Consider the following 23,305-nt stretch of genomic DNA (forward strand, 5'->3'; position numbering starts at 1 on the left):
GAATCCATAATAAGTTTGAAGTAATGAGAATCGCTGAAGGTTATGTATGATAAGAGAGCGGGTGTGGAGATTATTTGTAGAAAAAATAGGAAACAAGGGGCGTCACTGGTCTTGATGAAAAGAAAGAAGAGTTGTATGGCGTGAGAGAGAGGACGCGTGCGGCTGTGTATATGTGTTTTGATGTTTGCGGCGTGGCTGGGTATTTGGCTATGAGGAGGGTAACCAAATTAATCGGTTGTGCGCCTTGTGTACATATATGCGTGTTCTCTCCTTCTCCCTCAATCAATAATCAATAAATATATAAGTAAAATCTGATATCTTGATGCCCAAGTTTTTTTTGGGTAGTATGGAGGCCCAAGGCCTAAAAACAAGAAAAGACAAAACCAACACAAAACTACTATCCTCAACCCGTGTCTCTCCAGATCATCTGCGCCTCTTCATCTCTTGCCACCCGCACAACTTCCTGAGGAATCTCAAAGAATAATTGACATTCTCTTCCCAGGTCTTTCTCAAGACTCAACTTTGCCATAGCATCAGCACACTGGTTGCCCGATCTGCGAGTAAGAGAAAATCTAAATTGCTTGCAGCGTTCAACAGCCTCTCTCATCATCCTCACACAATTAGGCGGTTTTCCTCCTTCAATCTCCTTCCCTTTCAAAGCATAAAGAAGCTCTTCAGAGTCAATTTCAAGATGAATTTTTTGAAAACCCAGTTTCCTCGCCACCTCTATTCCTTCACCCGCCCCCCAACATTCTGCTTCAAAGGCTGTGCTCCACCCCACATCTCTACAGTAACCCACGATCCAAGCCCCATGGTGGTCTCGAATCACCCCACCGCATCCCGCTCGTCCTGGATTTCCCCTGCTTGAACCATCCGAATTAACTTTAACCCAGTCCTTTTCAGGGGTTATCCACCTTCTGCTCACCTCCTCCCCCCTTATTTCTGCTGGAATTGTTTGAAAGGATTTAGCTTTCTGTATTTCCACAGCAAAATTCCACACTTACCAAACTCGTAAATTAATTAGAAAAATCTTGATGCCCAAGTTAATTGCCTCTCCAATTTCCTTTTTTTTTTTCCTTTCAGTTTTTCTTTTATTTTTATTTTCTTTTTTAAGGTCTGCAAAAGATAAATTAAGATACTATTATAAAGCCCACAATCAATTATTTAAAAAGAGGTAAAAAAAATATGCTATAAGATTTCCTTTTAGATTTCTAATTTCATGCAATCAGTATTTAATACAAAATACCTGCAATCAATACAAATTATCCCATTTTAATTAATAAATATCTCCAAAAAAATATCAAATAACATATTAAAATAGAGATTTATCAAAAAGCATTTTCAAAAAACCCAAAATCTGGCCCTTTCCTTCGACAATATCCACCATCATTTAACTTTATGGCTTCGGCGGGTACTTTCTAGGATTTTTGTTTTTTGTTTTTTTTTTTTTTTGTGGATGTGATTTTGACGGAATGCAGATGGGCAGATGGTAAAAAAATTCGCGAATGTTGAACAAGTTTTGAATGGAATAAAAGAGACGGATAGCCAAATTGAAATCTGGTCTTCAAATTCTCATTTCATACGCACTAGTCAGTTCTAAATCCTGTCAAACTAGAAATATACATACAAATTCCCATTTCATTAACGGAATCACTCTCGAAGTACCACCACATTGGAATTTCGTTGTCACTCTGGAAGGACCATCACATTTGAATTTGTACCTACAAATTCTAATTTCAGACACCCTGTTGCATTTTATTTTCTACCCACAGAGCAGAGCAACATTTGAGTTTGTCAGTGTCTATATTTATTTGCTCTAGATCTCATTAAGCACACAAGACAAAGATTAGGATACAAATATAGTCCCATGCAGATTTAGCATTAGAAGTATAAAATAACTAAATAATAAACCATGTAAGAATTATCACCAACCAAAAAAAAAAAAAAAAAAAGCTCATCAAGCAGAGGCGTGGGAAGGGAAGCAGATACCCGAGGGAGCCAAGGGTACCAGCCCAACCGATACGGAGGCTAGATCAGCCAATGAGAAACAGCGACGAGGTTGTACGATAGCTACGGCCAAGATGTCGTTGAAAGCTATACTCCCTCCACTTAACTACGTTACGTGACTTAATAAAATAGTTAAAATTAGTTTAAAATAATAAATATATTAGAAATATATTTTTTCCCTCCAAATATGTTCTTATTTATAAGTGGATAGGTGTAAGTAGGAATAAAAAAGAGAGAGAATGTATGAAAAAAGGATAATGAGAGGGAGTATAATAATTACTTCTCTGGTCCTATTTATAAGACATTTCTAACATATTTTACACAGAAAAAAAAATCTTAAAATGCATGAACTCTCCATTAAAATATAACAATTTTTTAACTTTACCCATATTTAATATATACATATTTTAAAAGAAATAACTACCTATATTATAATAAATGAAGAACAAAATAGTACATTCATGCTGAAAATTTAATAAGGTGCTTATAAATAGAACTAAATAAAACTTCTCACTCTACCTTATAAATTGGACCAAAGGAGTAAGGGTAAAGTGAATAAAAATACATTTATTATTTAGACAGACTCAAAAGGGATCTTATAAATAGAAACAAACCAATTCAAAAAATTAGATCTTATAATAAGAGACGCATGAGTACTTCTAAAAGAAGCTTACCAACGTCTTTATTCCTAGTATATCTTCAAGCTTTTGCACCTTTGAGTTGTATTTCTTTTAATTAATATTTTAGGAGCAAATTAGTTTTTGGGCTCTACATGCGGGTGACTGAAAATTTGTTTCAACCAATTTTTAGTATACTTGTATTAGCGGTAGTGAAAGTAACTTTTTTATAATCTGATTTTTGTGAAAGTCAGTTAAGATAAAAGTTAGTTAATTAGATTGACTATTATGAAAAATGTTAGTTTGACAAATTAAAACCTGTTTGGATAAGTAATAAAAAATAAATTTAGATATAAAATGACCGAAAAGAACATGAGTTTTATAATATATATCATTTAATTAATATCTAATAAATTTATTAAATTCAAGAATATGATTAAATAAAAATAATAAATTAAAATAAAGAGAATTAATACATAATTAGAAAAATTTATAAGTATTAAAAATCATTTAATTAGATTTATTGAATAAATAAAAATAAAAATATACGTCAATATAAAAATGTTATTGAAAACTAATTTATGTGACTTATGAACCGACGCATAATCTAATAACATACATAAGTATTTCTATAATATCATATAACATATGCTATAATTAATTTATAGTTTTTTTAATTTTTCTAAATTAATCAACTAAATAATATATATAAAAAGTATGAGCAAATCCGCATAGTTGCTTCCTTTTTTTGATAAGCTGGAAAGCAAATAAAACTAATAAAACTACGCCAGTGCTGCCACCATCGAAGTGACAGTATCCTTGCGCTTATAACGTGTAGACCTAGTTCTCTTCCAAGTGCCTACTTCGCTAGCGCGTCTGCCAAATAATTCTGCTCTCTGCTAATAATGAGAAAGTCGACTTGCCAGCTCCGCTTCAGCATGGTTTTGATTTCATGGATAATTGATCCGTCTTCGTGGAGACTATTTTCCTCCTCAAGGATAAGTTGAACAGCGTCAGAAGAATCACAGCGAAGAATAACCTTCTTTTCTCCCAGATCCCAAGCACGTTTTAAGCCCATTAAGCAACCCCATAATGCTGTAGTGAGATTATCACCCTGTTTCACTCTCAGCAGGAAGCTTTTGATAATGTCGTTGTCATGATATTTGAGGATGCCGCCATATGCTCTACTCTACCATTCTGTTCAGAGAAAGCTCCATCCACCTCAATCTCAAGCACATCGTTCAGTTGTCCGGTACTAAACTTTGAAGCATGTTGCTGAGGTGTGTTCATCTTGACCCCTCTAAGTTTACGAGACGAGTCAACCATGCAAGCCTTAATCGTGCGAGCTCGCGGCAGAATCGTAGAAAACTCCATGGTAATGCTGGTATGGGTGAGCTCATTCCTTGCTCGCCATAGAAGCCAACAGATGATGATAAAAATGTCCTTCCAGCTCTCTTCAATAAGACCGACTTGGACCTAGTCTTGGAAGTTTCTATGGAAGAAGCGGTGAAGGAATTTTGGTCGAATGATGTGTTCCCAGAAATTATGGATATCATGACAGTCTCTAAGTACATGAGTTTCAGATTCCACCTCTTGCTAACATTTGTAACAAAACCCATTGTTCGTAATGAGTCTTCCATGAAGCATGAGCCAAACAAACGATTTACACCTTTGAGGTATCTTCAGTTTCCAAGCAAACGATACGGGCTATTTACGATATTGACCATTTTGGCATTTCCAAATTCAAGTTTCATTTTGATTAAATCGTTTAACTTTATTAACACTGTTACCCCTTTACATGGGTTTATGGTGCTGACATACATATCAAAATTAAATGACTTAATTAAAAAAAATGTATAAGTATCAAATTAAAAATTGAGAAAGAGATCTTCAAGCAAATAATTAACTCAACATTCAAGTGAGATGCAAAGAAATCGGACTTGAGTTTTCTCTTCTACTATTTCCATCCACTTCCTCTCTAATACCTATATCTCCACGCTGGGATTGAAATTTGAGTGGTTCAAATTTTATTTTTTAAAAATAGTAATAAAATTTTAAACTATCAAGAAATGAATAAATAAATTCGAAACTACTAAACTTTACTCATAATAATTTTAAACTGCAATAAAAATATTTTAAAAAATAATTTAAAACACATTCAGTCTCATTATTGTTCAAGAAAAGCCTAATGACCTTAGTGATTTCTTAGGAAAGGAATGAGATCTTGTCTAATTTTATGTTAGAAATGAATTCTACATGTAAAATTATGAGTGAAGGGCATGTGGAATTAAATTAAAACCAGTTGGATGTAAAATCCGAAAATTTAAGTTTTAAGGTCAAGGAAGAGTTACTGTTATGCAATTAATTATGAGATTTGAATGGGGAATGATACGCAATGTGTTCAACCTTTACTTGAACTTTGATATTTGCAAGAGATATTGAAAATTGGATTGGTTATTGAGGTTGAGAGTTGAGACAATAGTTCAAGAGTTAGTGGTTTAAACTGAAGCTAACTTAGGGTTAAAGCGGTTATCAATAAAATAAAATAATTTAATTAAATATGCAAACATTGAAATATAACCTTGAAATAGTAATAATATTAAATAAAAAGACATTAATTCACAAGTAAATGAACTATTCCTGTATAAATTACACATAATCCAACAAAATAGAAATACTAAAGTATAAATATGATGCAATGCCCAAGCCAACATTGTTTCAAGTTTAATAAAGAGAAAAAAAATAAAGTAAAATTTAACTGCACCAACCAAGAGACTGGTTTACTATAATCAAACTGGCTGAACCGGGTTAGGTTTTAATATGGATATTTGCCAAGGGCCTCAAAATGAACAAGAAGTTCAAGAGAAAGATTTGGTCAAATGTACAGCATTTTGCCTATGCTTACATTTTAGTTCTGCTTGGTTGTTGTAAAGCATGATCGGTAAAGTTGTATTACATGTGATCATATGAATATGTTATGTTTTGTTGAATTTATAGCATGGCCATGTGTTATATCCATGTTTGATCATGCATGTTTTAATGTGTTAGTTTACATTATATTGACAATACCTTGTGAATGCATGCACACTGAGTGCTTGAATAGTTTATTATGCTACTGAAATTTTCTCAAATCTCATCACAATTCCTAAATATGGAAGGTAAAAAGTGCAATAAAAAGCAAGCAAGAAAGAAAGCAATAAACATTTCAAAAAAGTAGCGTCAAGTAAAGTGTCTAGTTTAGACCTATGTTCCAAATATGATATAATTAATTAGTTATGAATTTTTAAAGTTAGACTAAAATTTGAAAATACCAAATTAATAGTAACTCAAGAATAAAAATACAAAATGTAATTTATAAGTTTCAGTATATAATTCGCTTGAATAATAGCATTTCCGAATGTGTACTTAATTGTGTATCATACCATTTAGATATCCTAATTACTAAAAAAATAAAACTAAATCATTTATAAATCTCCCATGACATAAGAATTTTGTGCTTTCAGGACTTCTATTATGGATGCAATGAAATGGAGTAACATGACAAAAGGACTAGAATAATTGTGTAAGAAAATTTTCCAAAGGTAGCTAAAGTGACGAGGGATGCTCGGCTCTTAGTTAGCAATTAATCCTTGACCATTTTATGTCTAATTGCACCCATCCAGGGTTTAAGATCGGATGACTAGGAACAAATATTATTGCTATTACAGAAATAACTCGAAAAACTTCTCAACTTCTCCAGGCCAGCATCCTTCGAAAAGTCACCAGAATTATAGGGCCTGTTTGTTTTTGTTCATTGTTTTCTTATTCTCAAAATAATTTTATAAAATTGTTTTTTAAGAACAAGTTTTGAAAACAAAAAACAAAAAAAATTGTTTGGAAAATAATTTTTTAAAAATCACATTTGGAAAAAAATATAAAAAATTATATTTTAACAAGTAGTAGTTATCACCGGTAATAATAAATAGTAGGTAGTAGAGGAAAAGAGAAGAAGATTTCTCCAACTTCTCAAAATAAAAAAATAAAAAACACAAAAACAAAAACAAGAAAACATGTAAAAATTATTTTGGTTTTTCAGTTTTTAAAAACGTATTATTGTTTTTTTGTTTTTTAAAACAATCAACTAAAAACAAATTGCCAAACAAGTTTTTTTTAAAAAAAACAAAACATTATTTTCAAAACAAGAAACCAAACAAGTCAATAATTTTTTCTCAATAATGGCATTAATTGGTGGGACCTTGAGTTGGACTTGATTGTATCAGTTTAATTGACTAATCTGAATGCCTATTCTTCTTCATTAAGAGGGACCCAGTTTTATTTAATTTGTATGACTAACAATTTTTTTCTTATCACCATAGGAAGGTGTTGCCGTATATTTAATTTGATCAGCTTCCTGGCGAAAGCTACACAATTGGTCAGGATTATCCATACTTGTAGTTAGTATTTTGAGGTAACAATCACTAGTAAGTTTAGGGCCCGTGGTCTATGTTTGGACTTGTTTCTATAAAAGTTGGTTTGTAAAAATAAAAATTATTTTGATTATAATTAAATAAGTAAGTTCTGTTTATAAAATGACTAAAATAGATATGACTTTTCTTAAATAATAAAAAAATAAATTAGCAAAATATAATAATTTTAAATTATTTTAATAGAAGAAGTAAAATTTAATGAATAAAATATATTTAGAAAATTATAAAAAATTATTTATGTAAATATTTTTTTAACAAAAGATCATTTTTATAAATAAAAGAAAATACAAAGAATTCGGAGAAACAAGCAAGCAAACGGTAATTAAAAAAACAAAAAACAAAATAAAAACAAAGCTGTCATGTCTGTCAGGAAAATACAGGGGAAAAAAATAAATATTAACATCGTGGAATAGTTTCACATATGCCACGCAGCAGACATACATGCGGTTCATTTGGATTGTGATTAGAAAAATAGTTTGTTATCAATTTGATTTTTAAAAAAATTAGATTGAGTAAAAATTAAATTAAGTAATATGAATTGTGTTTCGATTGGATTTTATAAAAATTAATTTGTAAAAATTAGATTAGATAAAAAGTTGTTTAGATTAGGATTGAATAAAAATAAGCTTAATTTTTATAATTATCAAAATAGGTATGAGTTTTATTAGATAATAAAAAATAATAAAGAAATAAATTTACATAATATAAAAAATCACTTGTAGTATAATTAATTAGCTTTTTTTTAAATTTTACTCCTTGCTGATTTAATAAATATAGATAGAAAAATAAAATAAATAGGTGAGGGAATATAAAACATATTTTTAATACCCTTTCTTTAATAAGAGAAAATATGAAAAAATTATCAATTTAATACGTTTCTTAATTTGTGAGTTTAAAGTATAAGTAACTTATAAATAAAAACAAAATGGTATTTGGTATAGCAGTTTTATCATTTTTTTTTCCTATTAAAGTGAGCGGAACCCATAAGTTTCTCTCTTCTCTCTCCACTTTTAAAAAGCAATTTTTCTTACAAGCAACTCAAAATAGCTTATGATTTTTTTAGATTGAGATTAACCTCTGCTTTAAAATCCAACACTCATCCAAACAAATACCTCACATATTAAGCTACTTTTGAACTCTCAATCATATGACTTTTTCCTTCCCAGTCCCTCTCCCAAATAGACACTAAGTAGAATCCATGTTTTGAAGAGAAGCTGTTATGTTGCAACGCATTGCGATCTAACACTTAGGGTCCATTTCGTATAAAGGAAATAAAAGACGAAGGGAGAGGAGAGAAATTTTAGCAAGTTTCATTTAAAAAAAATTAAAAAGTTAGGGTTAAAAGCTTTTAAGTTACTCTTTTATTTCATTTTTTCTGTTTATTAAAATTTTATAATTTAACTTCTCTAATTTTTTTAAATCAAGCTCATTAAAATTTTCTTTTTCTTTCACTCCAATTTTCTCATACCAAAAATAGAGTTACGGTTATTGGTTTTAATATACTAGTTTGCTTCCCCCGAAGATTCATTTTCAGTAACAAGTTCTTCCTTTGGGAATTTTAGGGCCTTCATTGGTTTAATTTGCAACTAATTGTAGTATTTCTTCAAGTTCTAAATATAAGAGCTAATTAAATTTTAATTTAATTCTAAATATAAAATCCCAACACAGTTTATTTTTCATATTTATTTATTTTTTCCCAATCCTCATGGCAATTACACATGTTATAGGGTTTTTATTTTGATGCATATGTTAAATTCTTACAAACTACTCTCTCTGGTCCTTAATATAAGACCTATTTAACTAATTTGATTAAATTAGGAAGTTAGATGAGTTAGTTAATTATAAAAAAAAGTGACACATTTTCCTAAAACACCATAGTCATCTTTCTTAATACTCCTTCTCTTCTACTTGATTATGGTTGAAGGAGTATTCATAGGGGTAATTTAGAAAAAATTGATAAATATGAGAAATGGATCTTATATTTAAGACCAAAACCAACTTAATATTGGGTTTTATATTAAGAACCGAAGGAGTATTATCTAACTATTATACTAAGCACGGATGTAGTGCTAATTACACAAGTTATCCCAATTTCTTGCAGCGCGCTGTGGTTCTACGACCTTTTTTTTTTTTGATTCCCCACCCGATTCGCTAGAGCTTTGCCCTGACTACGTCCGGATCCGACCCGCATCACGTACTTGGGTGTGTGGTGGGTGAATCTCCCAACGGGGGTTTTCTGCATCCACGAGGAATCAAACTCGAGACCTCAATTAAGCGAAACCGAGCCGCTTACCACTCGGACCAACCCCCGTTGGTGGTTCTACGGCCTTTTGTTTCCAGCTCTCTGTTTTTACTTTTTCCTGCATTTACTTGCTGTTTGCATCATTGTTCTGTTTTTATTGTTTGGTTTTAGGTTTTTGTGTTGTTTTCGTTGGGCCTTTTTCGGGTGTTTATGGACTATTCTTGTAAAAGAGGCCTATTTATAATGGATCATTAATAAAATTGTCTTTTATAAAAAATAAAAAATAAAAAAGTGGACCATGTGTATTTCTAGAAACCGAAAAATAAGTTACATTAAGCTTGCTTAAACTTTATAGGAAAAATCTCAAAAAAAAAACTTCAAAATTTTAAAATCTCAAATTAAGAATGACTATAAAAATATATTGTCATCTGTTTTTTAAATATTGTCAACTGTTATTAAAATATAGTAAACAAAACTAATTTAGAATTTTGAAATTCAAATTTTTTTTTTAGATTTTCCACACTTTATATTTAATAGTGATATATTGAAATATTTGAGTATGTGTATTTATATATATAGATGCTAATATTGACAGATTATATATTTGTATTAATAGAAAATCATAACAACAAATCTTCCAATGCATGCTTTTGCATCATGAAGTGATCATAATTAACAATATAGATAGATATCGTCAAATTAAATTAAATTTCATGGTCCCATAGTTGTTGGATGGTCCTGAAAGGACTTGTGGTTTGATTAACAAGGAACTCTCCTCTCATGATCTTCTTTTCTTCCATTTTCTCAATCTCAAACATCTTCGTCGTCCAGATTCAGATCAAATGACGCCATATTCTCTTTCATCCTTTCTTCATTGAAACTCTTCACTATCACACTTGATCCCGTTGACAATCCCCATCTCAATGCAACCTGTACAAAACAAATAATAAATTTATGTTAAAAGGCAAGAGTAGCTTCGATCTTTTAATATTATACAAGATTTTTATTAATAGGGAGAATTATTGTGAGGTCATAAAGAAGGAAAGTAATTACTAAAAAGCCCCGAAAACAAGTGAGCAGATGAAACATGTCATTTTTATACTCTGTTCATTTGTTATGGGATTTTTTTATGAATATATTCCTTCATTAGGATCTTATTGCAATTCTCCCATTTTAATATAAGATCCTTTAATTTTATGAAGATATTCTTAATCTTTTGAGTCTTTAGTTTCAAATAATAATTTTTTTTGTACTAATTATTGTTATTTTCAAAAATTAATTAAACTTAATGTTTCAGTATTTAAAAATATTTTGTCAGTATTTAAGTTTTCAATATCACCATCTTTGATTAACGGCAGTAGGACTAAAGGAATAAAATATACTTTATAAAATTAAGGCCCCAAACTTATGTGCAAAGTTATACATAGACTAAGAAAATAGATTTTTGCAAAGTTATACATAACTTTCTGAAATTTTAGTTAGATGAAAAAGACTAAAAAGCATCGGAGGGAGTATGATGTCTTAATGGTTATTGCCATTAGAATTTGTCAATAAACCTTACAAACTTTAAAATATGGGCAAGTGTCCATTAATTTGATATGTTATCAACATATCTCTCTATGTGCACAGAAAACTAAAAAGATTGATCAATAATAATTAATTGCATCAGAATTAGGTGCACTTTTTGGAAAGTCGGAAAAAATTATTTATATATTTTAAAAAATCTAATAGTCAAAGCATATTACCTGAGCCGGTGTTGAGTTGTGTTTGGAAGCAATGGATTGTACAATTGGGTGATCCACAACAGCCGTTGATCCCCACGCATTTCCAGGTCCCCCAAGTGGTGAATATGCACTTATGTGGATTCCATGGGCTCCACATGTCTCCCTCAGCTTTCTTTGCTTCCACATGGGATGCATCTCCACCTGGTTATATGCATAATTATAAAGAAATTTATCAGAGAAAATCAAATCCATCACAGCATCAAGAACAAATTAGAGCTAGTAATACGCGGGTCTAACTCACCAACCCATAAAAAATGACGGGTTAGGATTGGCTAAAAGTCAACCTGTCAGCAAACAAAAATTTTTAACACACACCGCCTAACCCATAACCCGCCGCGAGTTTGCTAACCTGCATTTTTTGGGTGTTTTTTAAATTTTATTAATTATTATATGCATATTATTATATTTTATATCCTATCTAAAAAATAAAAAAAATACCTATATCATTTATTTGGTATTTTCAATCAAGTATTTGAAGGAAAGATAAAATTTTATTATATTTTCTATATATTGTATGAGAAAAAATATTTTTAAAATGTAAAAGTTAAAAAAATAACAAAGAAAATAATAGTTGGTGGGTTAGCTAAAAATTAACCCGTCATTACACGGGGCCTTTTCAACCCGTACCCCTTAATCCTAACCCGTCACGGGTCAACCCGCAACCCGCAGGTGGGCTCGTATTACCACCCCTAGAACAAGCTAGTGATGCTAGGACAGTGGTTCAAAGATTAGTAAGCCAGTTATAGTTGGATCAGAGTCAACCCAATCTTGATTAAAATAATAAAATTTAATTATACAAAAATATATCTATTGTAACTGTTAAAAAAATTAATATTTAATTAAAAAAGAATTAGTCCGCAGGCAAATGAAATATTAATGTATAAATCATGCATAATGCAACATAGTTAGTAAAACATAGATAAGATGAACTCCCTTTTTTTATAACTCCAATGATGGCATTTCAAGTTTAATAAGGGGAGGAAAAAATTATGAAATTCAACTCGTTTGCCTCATTCAAAATTCTTGACCAAACTAGTTACGAGACTAGTTCAATGATTCAATAGTTTGATCAAGACTTAGGTTGGGTTTTTTTTTTAACTAAAAAGTTTAAGTAAGTTAGGTCTCAAAAACTCATTAAGGTCAAAACATGCCTTTAGGTTCAGAAAGCGCTTACAAAAGTACTTATAGATTGCTCATCAACAAGATCTTCACATCCTCAACAAGATTTAAACTCATGGTCTTATAGGTTATGAGTCGACTCTTTATTAACTGGACTAACTCTTGTTGGCAAATTGGTTGGGTTTTAATACCATGAATATGTGTTTGTATGTTGATATTAAAAGGTACCTGATTAACAGCTGGAGGTGTAGAAGAGGAATCCAAAAGAGACTCAATCTTGGTGCTGGAGAAATTGCTAACACCATGCACCTACACAACCCCATTTCAAGGCATTTTCTGCATGCCAATCCAAGTGCTCTCAATATCCAATTTCTCAAAATCTTCTTCATTTGGCACCCGGATAGTCCACCCATGGCTTCAACTTCACAGGCCAGTGCACTAAATACATGTCCAATACTCCCATCCCCTCCCCACGTTGCTGCAAAAGTTTTATGCATTCAAGTCTTCAAAATAAGAAGAAAAAAGAATGATATCTTTCACTTTCTTTGTACATTTCCAGCGAGGATTTGTTCAGTGTTTGCACGCAGAATCGAATAGTTGAGAACAGTGTGTGTGTGTGTGTGTGTGTGTGTGTGTGTGGATTGGACTTACCGTAGGGTTTGCTTCAATGCAGAAACAGGATCATGATGGTCACTTCCCCACAGTTTTGATGTCAAGAAAATGTCCTCTCTTTCAATTATTCCTTCTTGTGTTGCTTTGTTCAATGCGGATCCCACTGCTTCCTCTGAGCCATATATCTTTGCAGTATATCAAAATGCCTATAACCCCACCTGCATCAAACTCAACCATTAACATTCATGTAAATTTCTTTCCGCCAAAGCTTGTTTCCACAAAGCCTATAAAATGGAAAAAAAAAATGGAAGGGGCAAAATGTCCATAAAAGAAATTTTGCTGAAGTGAAATGCCCTTTATGCAAGGAAATTAAGGAATCATTTTCCTGTTGTGTTTACCAAATGGGGTGTGAGATTTTTCAAAGGATGTTCAGAAAAGGAGACTAATAAGCTCTGGGGTCACTAATATGCAGTATATTCTAGAGTTTAAGGTCTTACTGATAACTAAAAGATCATCTTCAAAAAGTAAAAGATCTGAGTTCTAACCATACTCAGTAAAACTATCATAAAAATGATGAATGAATAAGAGTGCTAGGAAGTAATTAATGGGCAATATAATGACAAAATATGAAGCGGTATTTGCATGGTAGTAATTAAAATAAAAGTACCGTTAGGGCATTGAGTATGGCGAGCTCTGTGGTCTTCCTACTAAATGGGTATGAATAAGTTCCAAATCCCATAAGAGGCATTGTAATGCCACAGTTCAAACGAATTTGATTACTCGTCATTCTCTCTCTCTCCCCCTCTATGATCTTTCTTGTATAAACCAATAGAACTGCACATATATGGCTCTCTATCTTCAACTATATATATAGACATTTGCTAGAAAGTCAACATATATTTTATTCAACTACTATGTTTATGAACTTTGAGGTTCTTGCAAACACAGAATATATCAGTAATCTATTCAACGATACAAAAAAAAATTTAAGAGACGTGATGCTGGAATGTCAACTGAATAAAAAATTATTAAGGAAGAATTCAAATCGAAGCGCGTAAGTGATCTTCCTTGTCTTTGGGGCTTTTTATTATATGGCCCAAATCAGCATTTACTTCTCATAATGGGATTTCTGTGTGTGCATATATGCATACAAAATAATAAAAGTTTAGGAGGTGTGCAATTTTAATGTCAAAGTCGGTCTGTGAGCTGGCAATTGCAAGGTTCAGATTATCCTTAGAGTGGCAAAATGCGAACCCAAATCAATCCGATCTTTCACGTCCAACATTAATATGTATAATTGAAGCAATTAAAGGGGTGTTTGGATAGAAACCAAACCATGGTTTCAGAAGTGCTTTTACGGATTACGAAATAAATATGTAGAGGAGGTTATCTCGTTTTGCGGAAAAGTGATTCTGAAACCTAAGTAATGGAAACCCAAACCAGTCATTAAGCCGATGGTTCAAAAGTTAATGGTCTAATCATATAGTTGAATCGTTGGCACAAAAATCATATAGTTGAATCAGTTTTAAAATAATACCACCCCCGGTCCTTAATATATAAAGTTAGTTACTAATTTAATTAGATTAAAAAAATTATTCATGTTAGTTATTTATAATAAATAGGTGTTCTCTTCTAAAATATCTTGCTAATCAAGTGTGTTAACTAGAACTACAATTATTATCATAAACTTTGATTAAAAAAAAGATAAATATGAGAGATAAAGTAGATTATGATCTTATATTTAGAACTAAAATAAAAGTTAAACGGGCTCTTATATTAAGGAATGGAGGTGGTATAACATAATTAATGCATACAAAACTCTTCATATATAACCCTAAAGAAAGTAATGTTTAAATAAAAAGATATTAATTCACAAGTAAATGAAATATTCTTGCATAAACCACACATAATCCAAACAAAATAGAGTTATTCAGGTACAAATCTAATAGATTGCTATTTTTTTAACTCGAAACAATACCATTTCAGGCTTAACAAAAAATGGGAAAAATATAAAATATAATCTAGTTGATCTATCTAAAACCTTTTACTAGATTGGCTAAAGGATTGATTCATCAGGTTACTGGTCTAACCAACCAACTCGAATTAGGTTTTAACATCATGATTTGAAGAGAAATTGAGAAAAAGAAGAGAAGACTAACAATCTTCCAATCATATATAGAGAGAATAGATTATCAATATTTATAAAAGTGAATGTATACATGGTGCAATCAAAAGGGATATAGAACCAAAATAAAAAAAGTATAATAATGATGACGTGCGATCTTTCTATTAAATGCTTCTAATTGCATGACTCCACTTCGATGGGGAAAATTGATGCCATTGGTAAATTTCAAATATAATCAACATTCTTAAAAGGCTTCGTTGACTCAAATAATAAATTACGCTTTGACATTTAACATTGTCAATAACACATGGAATATTTTGATCTTGTGAGTTGTGATAAAGTCTGTCTTTTTTAATTGAATGGGAATTTTTAAAATGTATTGTAGCTCCTTAATTGATTTGGTAAGATCTTTTTATTTTGACGTTGTTACAAAGTCATTAAAGCATATCAAGACTCAAGATATATTGCGACTTCAAGCAAGGTTTTATATATATATATAATTTATCTAATTATTAACACATGATTTCACAGTCACACACACACACACAAAAACTATAATTATTAATATTTAGACTTATAAACCCAAAAAAAAAAACTATATTGTGATGCTATATACATATCCATAATTAAAAAATGTTAATTCAAGTTAAGGACACAAATGGTAAGTTTAATTAAACCAACATTTCTCTTCATATATAAGGAGACAATTCTTTTCTTCATACACTAATTTTAAACCCTTGACCTATTCATACCTTAAACCACCTTTGCCACTTTGCTAGCCTGAGGTGGTTAAGAGAGATCATTTTTGAAGTCAATCTATTAGGAGTATGAATTTTATTTTAAAACAATCACTATAATAATAAACGAAGGATGACATTTTACATTCATATAAAATATTAATCTCTCTTTTACATAAATATAAAAAAAAAAAAATTCTTTCTCTACCCTACGAATAAGAGGAGGAGAGTATATGTGACCAAAACATATTTGATGAAGTTTGAGAAAGAGCGCAAGCTGCGTTGACCCTTCCCATTAAAGATATTCATTATTACAAGTTTACAACAATGCACACTGCCAGAATCTTGTCATGTGAGATCAAGGATTTTTTTTAATTTTTAATTTAATCTCTCAAACCCATAAACCCCTTTTCTTAATCTCTCTTTCCTTAATATCAAAACATTTTTATCCATTTCCAGATTGATACGAGAAAATGATTCAGTTAATTAATCTCTCTTGGTGAAAATAAAGAATAAATTACAAAGATATTTTCTGAAAAATTTTAAATGATATAAATATATGTTATAATATCATTTTAAAAGTAATAAAGGGAATTCTTAATATGTTTTGTAAGTGTAATAACTAATAGATTTACAAAAAAGGTTCATATTGGTTTTAACAAAATGAAAGAAAGATATATGTAATTGCAAGGAAATTTCAGAGAAATTTTAACTTATTATGATATGATTTTAATTATATAATCATCAACCCTAATTTGATCATTCTTGAGAGCATTATATTGAAGAATAATATATCAAGTAAAAATTATTAAAAATATTTTTTCTTCACAAGCGTTTTTTTTTTTTTTTGGTTCGCAGAGCCTTGACCATTAATTTATAAAACCATCATTATATTGCAATAATGGTATGGTTGTGCAATACATTACAACTGAGATTTTCTTATTGCCTTATTAATTGATGAATAGATTAAATTAATGTACACCGAAAATTTAAAATAAAATAGTACAACAACTAGAAAACCATATCATATAGGCTTAACATTGAACTAATTAAAATGAAGACAAATCTTTGTGGACAGCCATTAATTTGCTAACTCAAATCTTCATGGTAAGCAATTATATGATCTGTTTATTTGAAGTTAGAGACAAGTGGCACCGATCTAGACAAATTTGTTCATATTTATTTATTTTAATTAATAATTTAATGATGCCACTTAATCACAGTATTTGTATTATGCGTAGGATCCAAAGATGTGGGAATGAAGTTGCTTCATTTAAGTTGACCAACGAGAAAAACACAAGAAAAATATTTAAAGAATTCAAAATTACACATTTTATTTTTGATATCTTAATTAAAGTGTTTTTCCATTAGCACTTTAATCCTGACACCATTAATTAAAAAATGTTGACATTGAAATTTTAGATATTGACAAAATATTGTGAAATGCTAACATCTTAAGTTTAATTTTCAAAATAATAATGATTGTTGCATTAAAATTAGGATTAATATTATCTTAGTTTCTGAAATTTAACATCATTTTGGTTCTTGGAATTTGAAACCCAGAGGTTTGGTCTTCAAATCCTCATTTTAGGGACCAAAAACATTATTTTAGGAATAAAAAATCCTTAATAGGCCATAATGAGATCAAATTCTAGAAACCAAAATCATTGGTTTTAAATTTCACGGACCAAAATCAAAACGAGGCCAGTCTTCAATGACTAGAAATGGTGTTGATCCTTGAGAATTATCATTTTAAATCAGTGGTATTAATGTTAAAGGCTAAAAACATATTTTTCAAAATTGGCTAAACTGAAATCATATACAAAGTTAGAAAACTAATATGTATTTTTGTCTTCAAAAGAACAATGAGGGATTAAATAAGGGTTTGACTTTGTTATATGAAAATTTTTTAAGTAATATAATATTTGAATGCTTATGAAATAATTTGGAGGCTTTAAATTCTAAAGAAAACTAGCTATAAGTGTTCTTAATTGAGTCGGTGAACCGTCCGAATAGTTTGGTCAATAACAAATTAAAGCAGAGAAAATAAATAATAAAAAAGGAACTGTCCCAATAGAAAACATAGTCATTCCAGATTCATGCCACGTGAAATAGATTTTTTGGCTTTGTTTTTCCTATGGTGTGCCTGTACCTGTGTTTACAATTTAATTAGAACATATTTTTTATTTAACCAGGTTTTTTTAGTGGATTTATAATTGAATAGAACATTACGATGTTTACAATTTTAAAATAGAATGAGTTACTGTAAATGTCATATTTTATATCTATTTACATTTATATTGATATTTATATTAATGATTATAATAATATGAAATTTTTCCAATTAGTTTTTAAGAAGACAATTTAAAGACTTAGATTATTTTCTCATTCGCCGTTATTTTATTCAGAATCAGGGGTATAAATAGAGTTTTTGAGGCAACAAACCTGTCTCACTGAGAAAAGATAACTAAAACCTAGATAAAATAATTCATAAATACTTATATTTAATATAAATAAGAAATTTGATTCGTTGCTCCTTAGGGTTTCACTTGACTTTTAACCAAGATCATGTATTTTTTTCTCTTTTTTATTGGCTGTTTACAATTCTATCAATTATAGACATTAGTCCTTATACTTATAATTGGTTAATTATGCTGATACAGATGCTAATTAAGCGGCATGTAAATTGTCATAAAATACATAATACATTTTTTAGAAAAAATAAAATTTACTTAGTATAAATATAAAAACAAAAAAATTATGCCCATGCTTTTTTCCTTGCTTCTATATATAATTTATAATTTAGTTGATTTTGATTTTATTTAAATTCATATGACAAAATTAAAAAATTATGAATATAGGAACCAATACCTGTACTGTAATAGAGAAAATTATAAGAACCCAATAAAAAACTACAAGGACTTAAATAAAAATTATATGTATTAAATTAAATATTAAGTACTAGATCAAAAAAAATATTTTAATATCATGGGCCCCTATTAATGACTTTGATTTTTTCTGTTTGGGCCAACTTATTCGTGACTTTCACCAATGTGGATAATTGCTTGCATGCTCAGACCAATGAACCCTTGAGTTGATGGTGACTATACTATACAAGAGTATAGCCATTGAAACATGCGGAAGTGGAATTTTAAGGTCAAAGAAATATTGAGCATTTCTTTCTTTATTTTTATTTATTTATTATTATCATTATTATTGCTGTCATACATATCATTCTATTAAAGGCAACTATATTTAAGGTGCTTGCACTTAAAAACTTGGCTGTATAAAAGCCAAGTTGGGAAGGCCTTTCTCTAGAAAGGGCTACGATTTTGTCAGGTCGCTCCCTGCCTTCTATGGGGCCAGGATTGGACAAATTATTTAAAACATTGTGGTAATAATTTTCAAAACATTTTATCTCAGTCCGTTTTATTCATTATTGGATGTCAGCCATGTTATGACAAGCTAGGTTTTTTTTTTTTTTGGTCAGAGTTATGACAAGCCAAGTTACCTTCTCTTATTTGCAACATGTGTGTGTGTGTTTCTTCTGTTTTATTTAAGAACACCTCTCAGAACCAAATGCCAAGTTTTCCACTTTACTAAATGCAACCTCTGATTTTGAAAATAATAAATCTTGACATATTCAATTATGTTTCCTTAATTGCTGTGATATGCTACCCCTAGTACTTAATATAAAAATTAGTTTGACATTCAATTTAGTCTTAAATATAAGATCCCAATTCACTTTGTTTTCATATTTATCCATTTTTTAAAGATAATTTTTGTAATAATTGTACATGTTAAATATTTTAACAAATGATAATTTTAGCTAATATAAATGATTAGTCAAGATATTTAAAAAAAAACATCACATATTTACTACTCCCCCAATCCTATTTATATATTTATAAGCTTCAAATTTGGGAAATGATGTGATCTGTTTTTTAAGCTTCAATTTAAACTTGTCTTGACATTTAATGTTTTTTTTTTTTCAATGTTGCCCTTAATTATTTCTCTTTCATCCATTTTGTCAATTATTATAAGAGTGTATTTGGAAGCCAAAAACATATTTCTAACATATTTATTGTTTTTAACTAATTTTAATTAATTGTTCGTTATCTATAAATTAGCTATTTGAAGCTTATAATAAGAAACAGAGTTAGTACAAATAACTAACTTAACTAATTTTCTTAATCTATTCAAATTAGTCAACTAGTTCTTATATTAATTATCGAAGATAGTATTAACTCCACTTCTATTTTATAACTGATCCCAAATTCAAATAAAAAATAAGGGTTGTACCACGTCATCAACAACTAATGTAAAGCTAGGTTATTGTCCAAAAGTAACACAATGTATAGCTCCAAGTACAAAGACAAATAAGCATGAACTGTTGTATCATTGCTTTAGTGTAGTGCTGGATGAAAAAGAGCTAGTGTACTCTTCTACACAAATACGGCTAAAGAAGTAAGTTTATAAGAACAAGATCGTATTTGTCACCAGAACATTGGGACCTTGTCTTGCAAATCCATGGATGTGGTGGGAGTAATGAAAGAAAGGAATATTAACATCCTATCCCTCCAAGAAACTAAACAGGTTGGGGAAAATTTAAAGGACTTGGTGAGAAAGTTATATTAATAAAAATATGGGAACATTTTTCAGACCATATCGAATGCAAGAGAATCCAATCATGTTATATAAAAACAGAACAGTCTGAGCAACTTCTGTGGTATATAATAGGAAAAAGTATAGAATAAATGAAGCTAGCTAAGCATAACGATTAATTGAACCAAATAAGCATAACGATTAATTGAACCAAATAAGCATAACGATTAATTGAACCAAACAACTTATCCTGTCTGCCATACAAGTTTCTCTGTCCAACTTCCAACGTTAGAAGGGACTTAGATCAATTCTCTCTCTATCTAGCTGAATAATACGTATTCATCCTAAAAACAGAGTATACGAATGGCAAAATAGTTGGGCAATGAAAAAATTACATTGAACAAGGGTTTATTCTACTTAGAGCGAGCTCTCTACATTTTATTACATAATTACATCTCTGGATTTCCTCCTCAGTCAAACGGATGAAATCAGAAGAAAAACTTCAATCGTCTGTATCTATGTTAACCATCTAAATGAACATATATTGATACAACTCTCACTAAGAGTCAGTAACAACGATCTGTTTCTATGACTGAGGCCTACTTTATTATCCTTTTTATTATGATTACAGATCAACTAATTTCAGGAATCGTCAAGTTCTTCTGAAAAATTTAACTCCTCTCTTTCCCATGCTTGCCTCCATTAGACTTGATGGAAGAAGAGACTTGGTATCTGGACTCCATCTTAATTCTTTAAGTGCGGTGAATATGGTCGCTAGAGAGGGTGAGATTTCACTATCCTTTATGTTCTTGCAGGAAACTACTCTAAGGCTCTGGAGATCATTCCAGGATTGAATTACAGACTCTAAACCTTCTGTTGTTAGCAATGAACATCCTTCTAAGCTTAAAAGCTTCACCCGCCTGCAATAGAGAAGTAGCTATCATTTTTTTTGTTCAGAACACCGCGTTTGCTTATAACTTGTCAAGGGTCAACTAGCAACAGCGAAACCATTAACACACGGCAACAATAGTAATCAAGTCTAATATATATAGGACATCTCCATTTCAGCATCACTTGCTCATAAGAGATATATTGGATATTAAATAATAGATATCATCGCATTTCCTCTGTATTTATCAAGCAGGGTGTAAGGTTTTAGGACAATTACTACAAATTCTTTAAAACACTCTTAAAATTAGTAATGGCATTCTTAAAATGTTATGGTAAATATCTAAAATCTGATAGTAACTTAACCTTGGGAGTATTTACCGATGTTAGGATCCTATTGAGGTAATTTTTGTCTAGTTCACGTTCTTAGACTAGATTTTTTCAATAATTAAAGCTGAGCAGAGTTTTGCTGAAAACTTGTCGTACCAAGAGACTGAAACGAGTTAACTCAAGCTTAAGGTGAATTTATGAAAGAAAAGAGTTTGCAAAAAGATCAAATCATTGCAATGGGACCATGGAGGTTCCTAAAACTACATTTCAATTGAAGAAAATGGCCAGCAATGAAATTTTTAAGAGTGACATTTTCTCTCATTTAGAATTAAACCCAGCAATTTTTCTTTATATATATCGATATAGCAGGAAATGGATGAGAATAACAAGAAAATATTTGATAACTTGAATGATTAAGAATAACATTTCACACTTTAAATTTGACTTTCCCTAGTTTCTTCCCATGTCCCAATTTAAATATAACCTGGGGTTTTTTTAGTTCAGAATTCAATATATATCATCCTCTCAATGAAGAATTTGAATTGACGGTCAGCATAACGCTATTTACTGTAATGCATAAGCAACAAAAATTTTGACGCTGTGCAATTTACAGTTCGCATAAGCATATAAAATAACAAAACCCGAAAATTGAAGAGCATATAAAATGACTTCAAAATACTTCGATACAGAACCATAAAGACAAAATGGCAAAAAAATTTCAGTCATGTCGTGTAATTGGGAAATAACAAGAACTGCAGAATAGGACATTACCTGCAGATGCTTGCAAAACTGAATATACTATCATCCAATCCCCAGCAATCTTGGATGATAATATCTCTTGCAGCCCTGCATACCCCAAATATAGCTCCCATGCTACTTTTGTCCCGTAACTGGCACTTTGCAAATGCAACCGTTCAAGTGCAAAACATGAACCCATATGCTCCTCGGGTCCAGGATTAAGATCGATCCATTTACATGATTGGATCCTCAAGGTCTTTAAGTTCTCGCAAAATGAAAGCGCTGCCAACCATCCTTCGTCCATTCTGTGATCTGATAAAGTCAATTCTTCCAACATTTGACAGCACTTTCCTATTGCTTTGATCCCATCAAAGCTCCCTTCACAACCACTAAGCTCAAGCTTGACCAGTCTGTTGCAACCTTGAGCCAGAATAGTCAATCCAATATCGGAGACCACTGAGCTGTAGAAACCGTCAACATTCGCAACCAATTTCAAGATCTGCAGATTCTGACACGCTGCAATCCCTCGCAGAACACTGTCATCGCATTTCTGCAATTCCAGTTCTTGCAGCGTCGAACACTCCTCAGCCACACTCAATAAACCCGCTTCACTAGCACCAATAACATGCAACTTACGCAAATTGGGACACCCACTAGCAAGAGCTTTCAGACCATTATCGATGACATCAACAGGGAGCAGATTTTTCTCCTCCCCGAAACACCAATTGGGGTAAAATCCAGAATCAATATGCATCGAAACAAGTCGGTGACTCAGATAAATACCCGAATTCCGCGGCGAAATGAACGACCCAGGAATCATATCTACATGGTTTAAATTGGGGAATCTATGAATCAAACGACCAGATAAAACGAAGTTCCAGTCAAGCACTCTGAGGGTCCGCACGAGCCGCCCCTGCAGATTCAACCACCGTTTGCAGACAAGAGAAATGGACTTCCTTTGCGAATCTGGGAGCTTGGCGAAGATTCTGAGGAGAAGCTCGTCGGACAAGAGAAGGGTCGAGTCAATTGGGAAAT

At 31.0% G+C, this 23,305-nt stretch overlaps 2 protein-coding genes and 1 pseudogene across 2 annotated transcripts; all 3 read right to left on the reverse strand.

The window, feature by feature from the left end:
• Positions 1 to 403: 403 nt before the first annotated feature.
• On the reverse strand, positions 404 to 3,914 carry LOC114729445 (uncharacterized). The gene is made up of 3 exons (XM_028916442.1): positions 3,818 to 3,914; positions 3,544 to 3,719; positions 404 to 973 (listed from the first exon to the last, which is right to left on the reverse strand). Exons 1-3 carry the CDS (start codon positions 3,912 to 3,914, stop codon positions 404 to 406), a joined length of 843 nt encoding a protein of 280 aa, XP_028772275.1.
• A 6,122-nt stretch (positions 3,915 to 10,036) lies between these two features.
• On the reverse strand, positions 10,037 to 13,634 carry LOC114729426 (NADPH-dependent aldo-keto reductase, chloroplastic-like; annotated as a pseudogene).
• Positions 13,635 to 20,674: 7,040 nt separating this feature from the next.
• On the reverse strand, positions 20,675 to 23,297 carry LOC114729446 (F-box protein At5g07670-like; the record flags this gene model as incomplete). Its single annotated transcript, XM_028916443.1, is given in 3 exon segments — positions 20,675 to 21,234; positions 22,304 to 22,433; positions 22,436 to 23,297. Coding segments are annotated over 3 exon segments (1,260 nt in total), but the record flags the coding sequence as incomplete, so codon positions are not given.
• Positions 23,298 to 23,305: the final 8 nt, after the last annotated feature.

The sequence above is a fragment of the Neltuma alba genome, unplaced genomic scaffold (assembly GCF_004799145.2).
Source record: "Neltuma alba isolate B1F8T4 unplaced genomic scaffold, ASM479914v2 tig00012634_pilon, whole genome shotgun sequence".
NCBI lineage: Eukaryota > Viridiplantae > Streptophyta > Magnoliopsida > Fabales > Fabaceae > Neltuma > Neltuma alba.

Coding starts and splice junctions, on each gene's coding strand:
- LOC114729445 (XM_028916442.1), bottom strand. CDS start 3,914: ATGAACACACCTCAGCAACATGCTTCAAAGTTTAGTACCGGACAACTG. Junction 3,720..3,817: donor AGCTTTCTCTGAACAGAATG/GTAGAGTAGAGC, acceptor ATCTCACTACAG/CATTATGGGGTTGCTTAATG. Junction 974..3,543: donor TGCTGAAGCGGAGCTGGCAA/GTCGACTTTCTC, acceptor GTGGAAATACAG/AAAGCTAAATCCTTTCAAAC.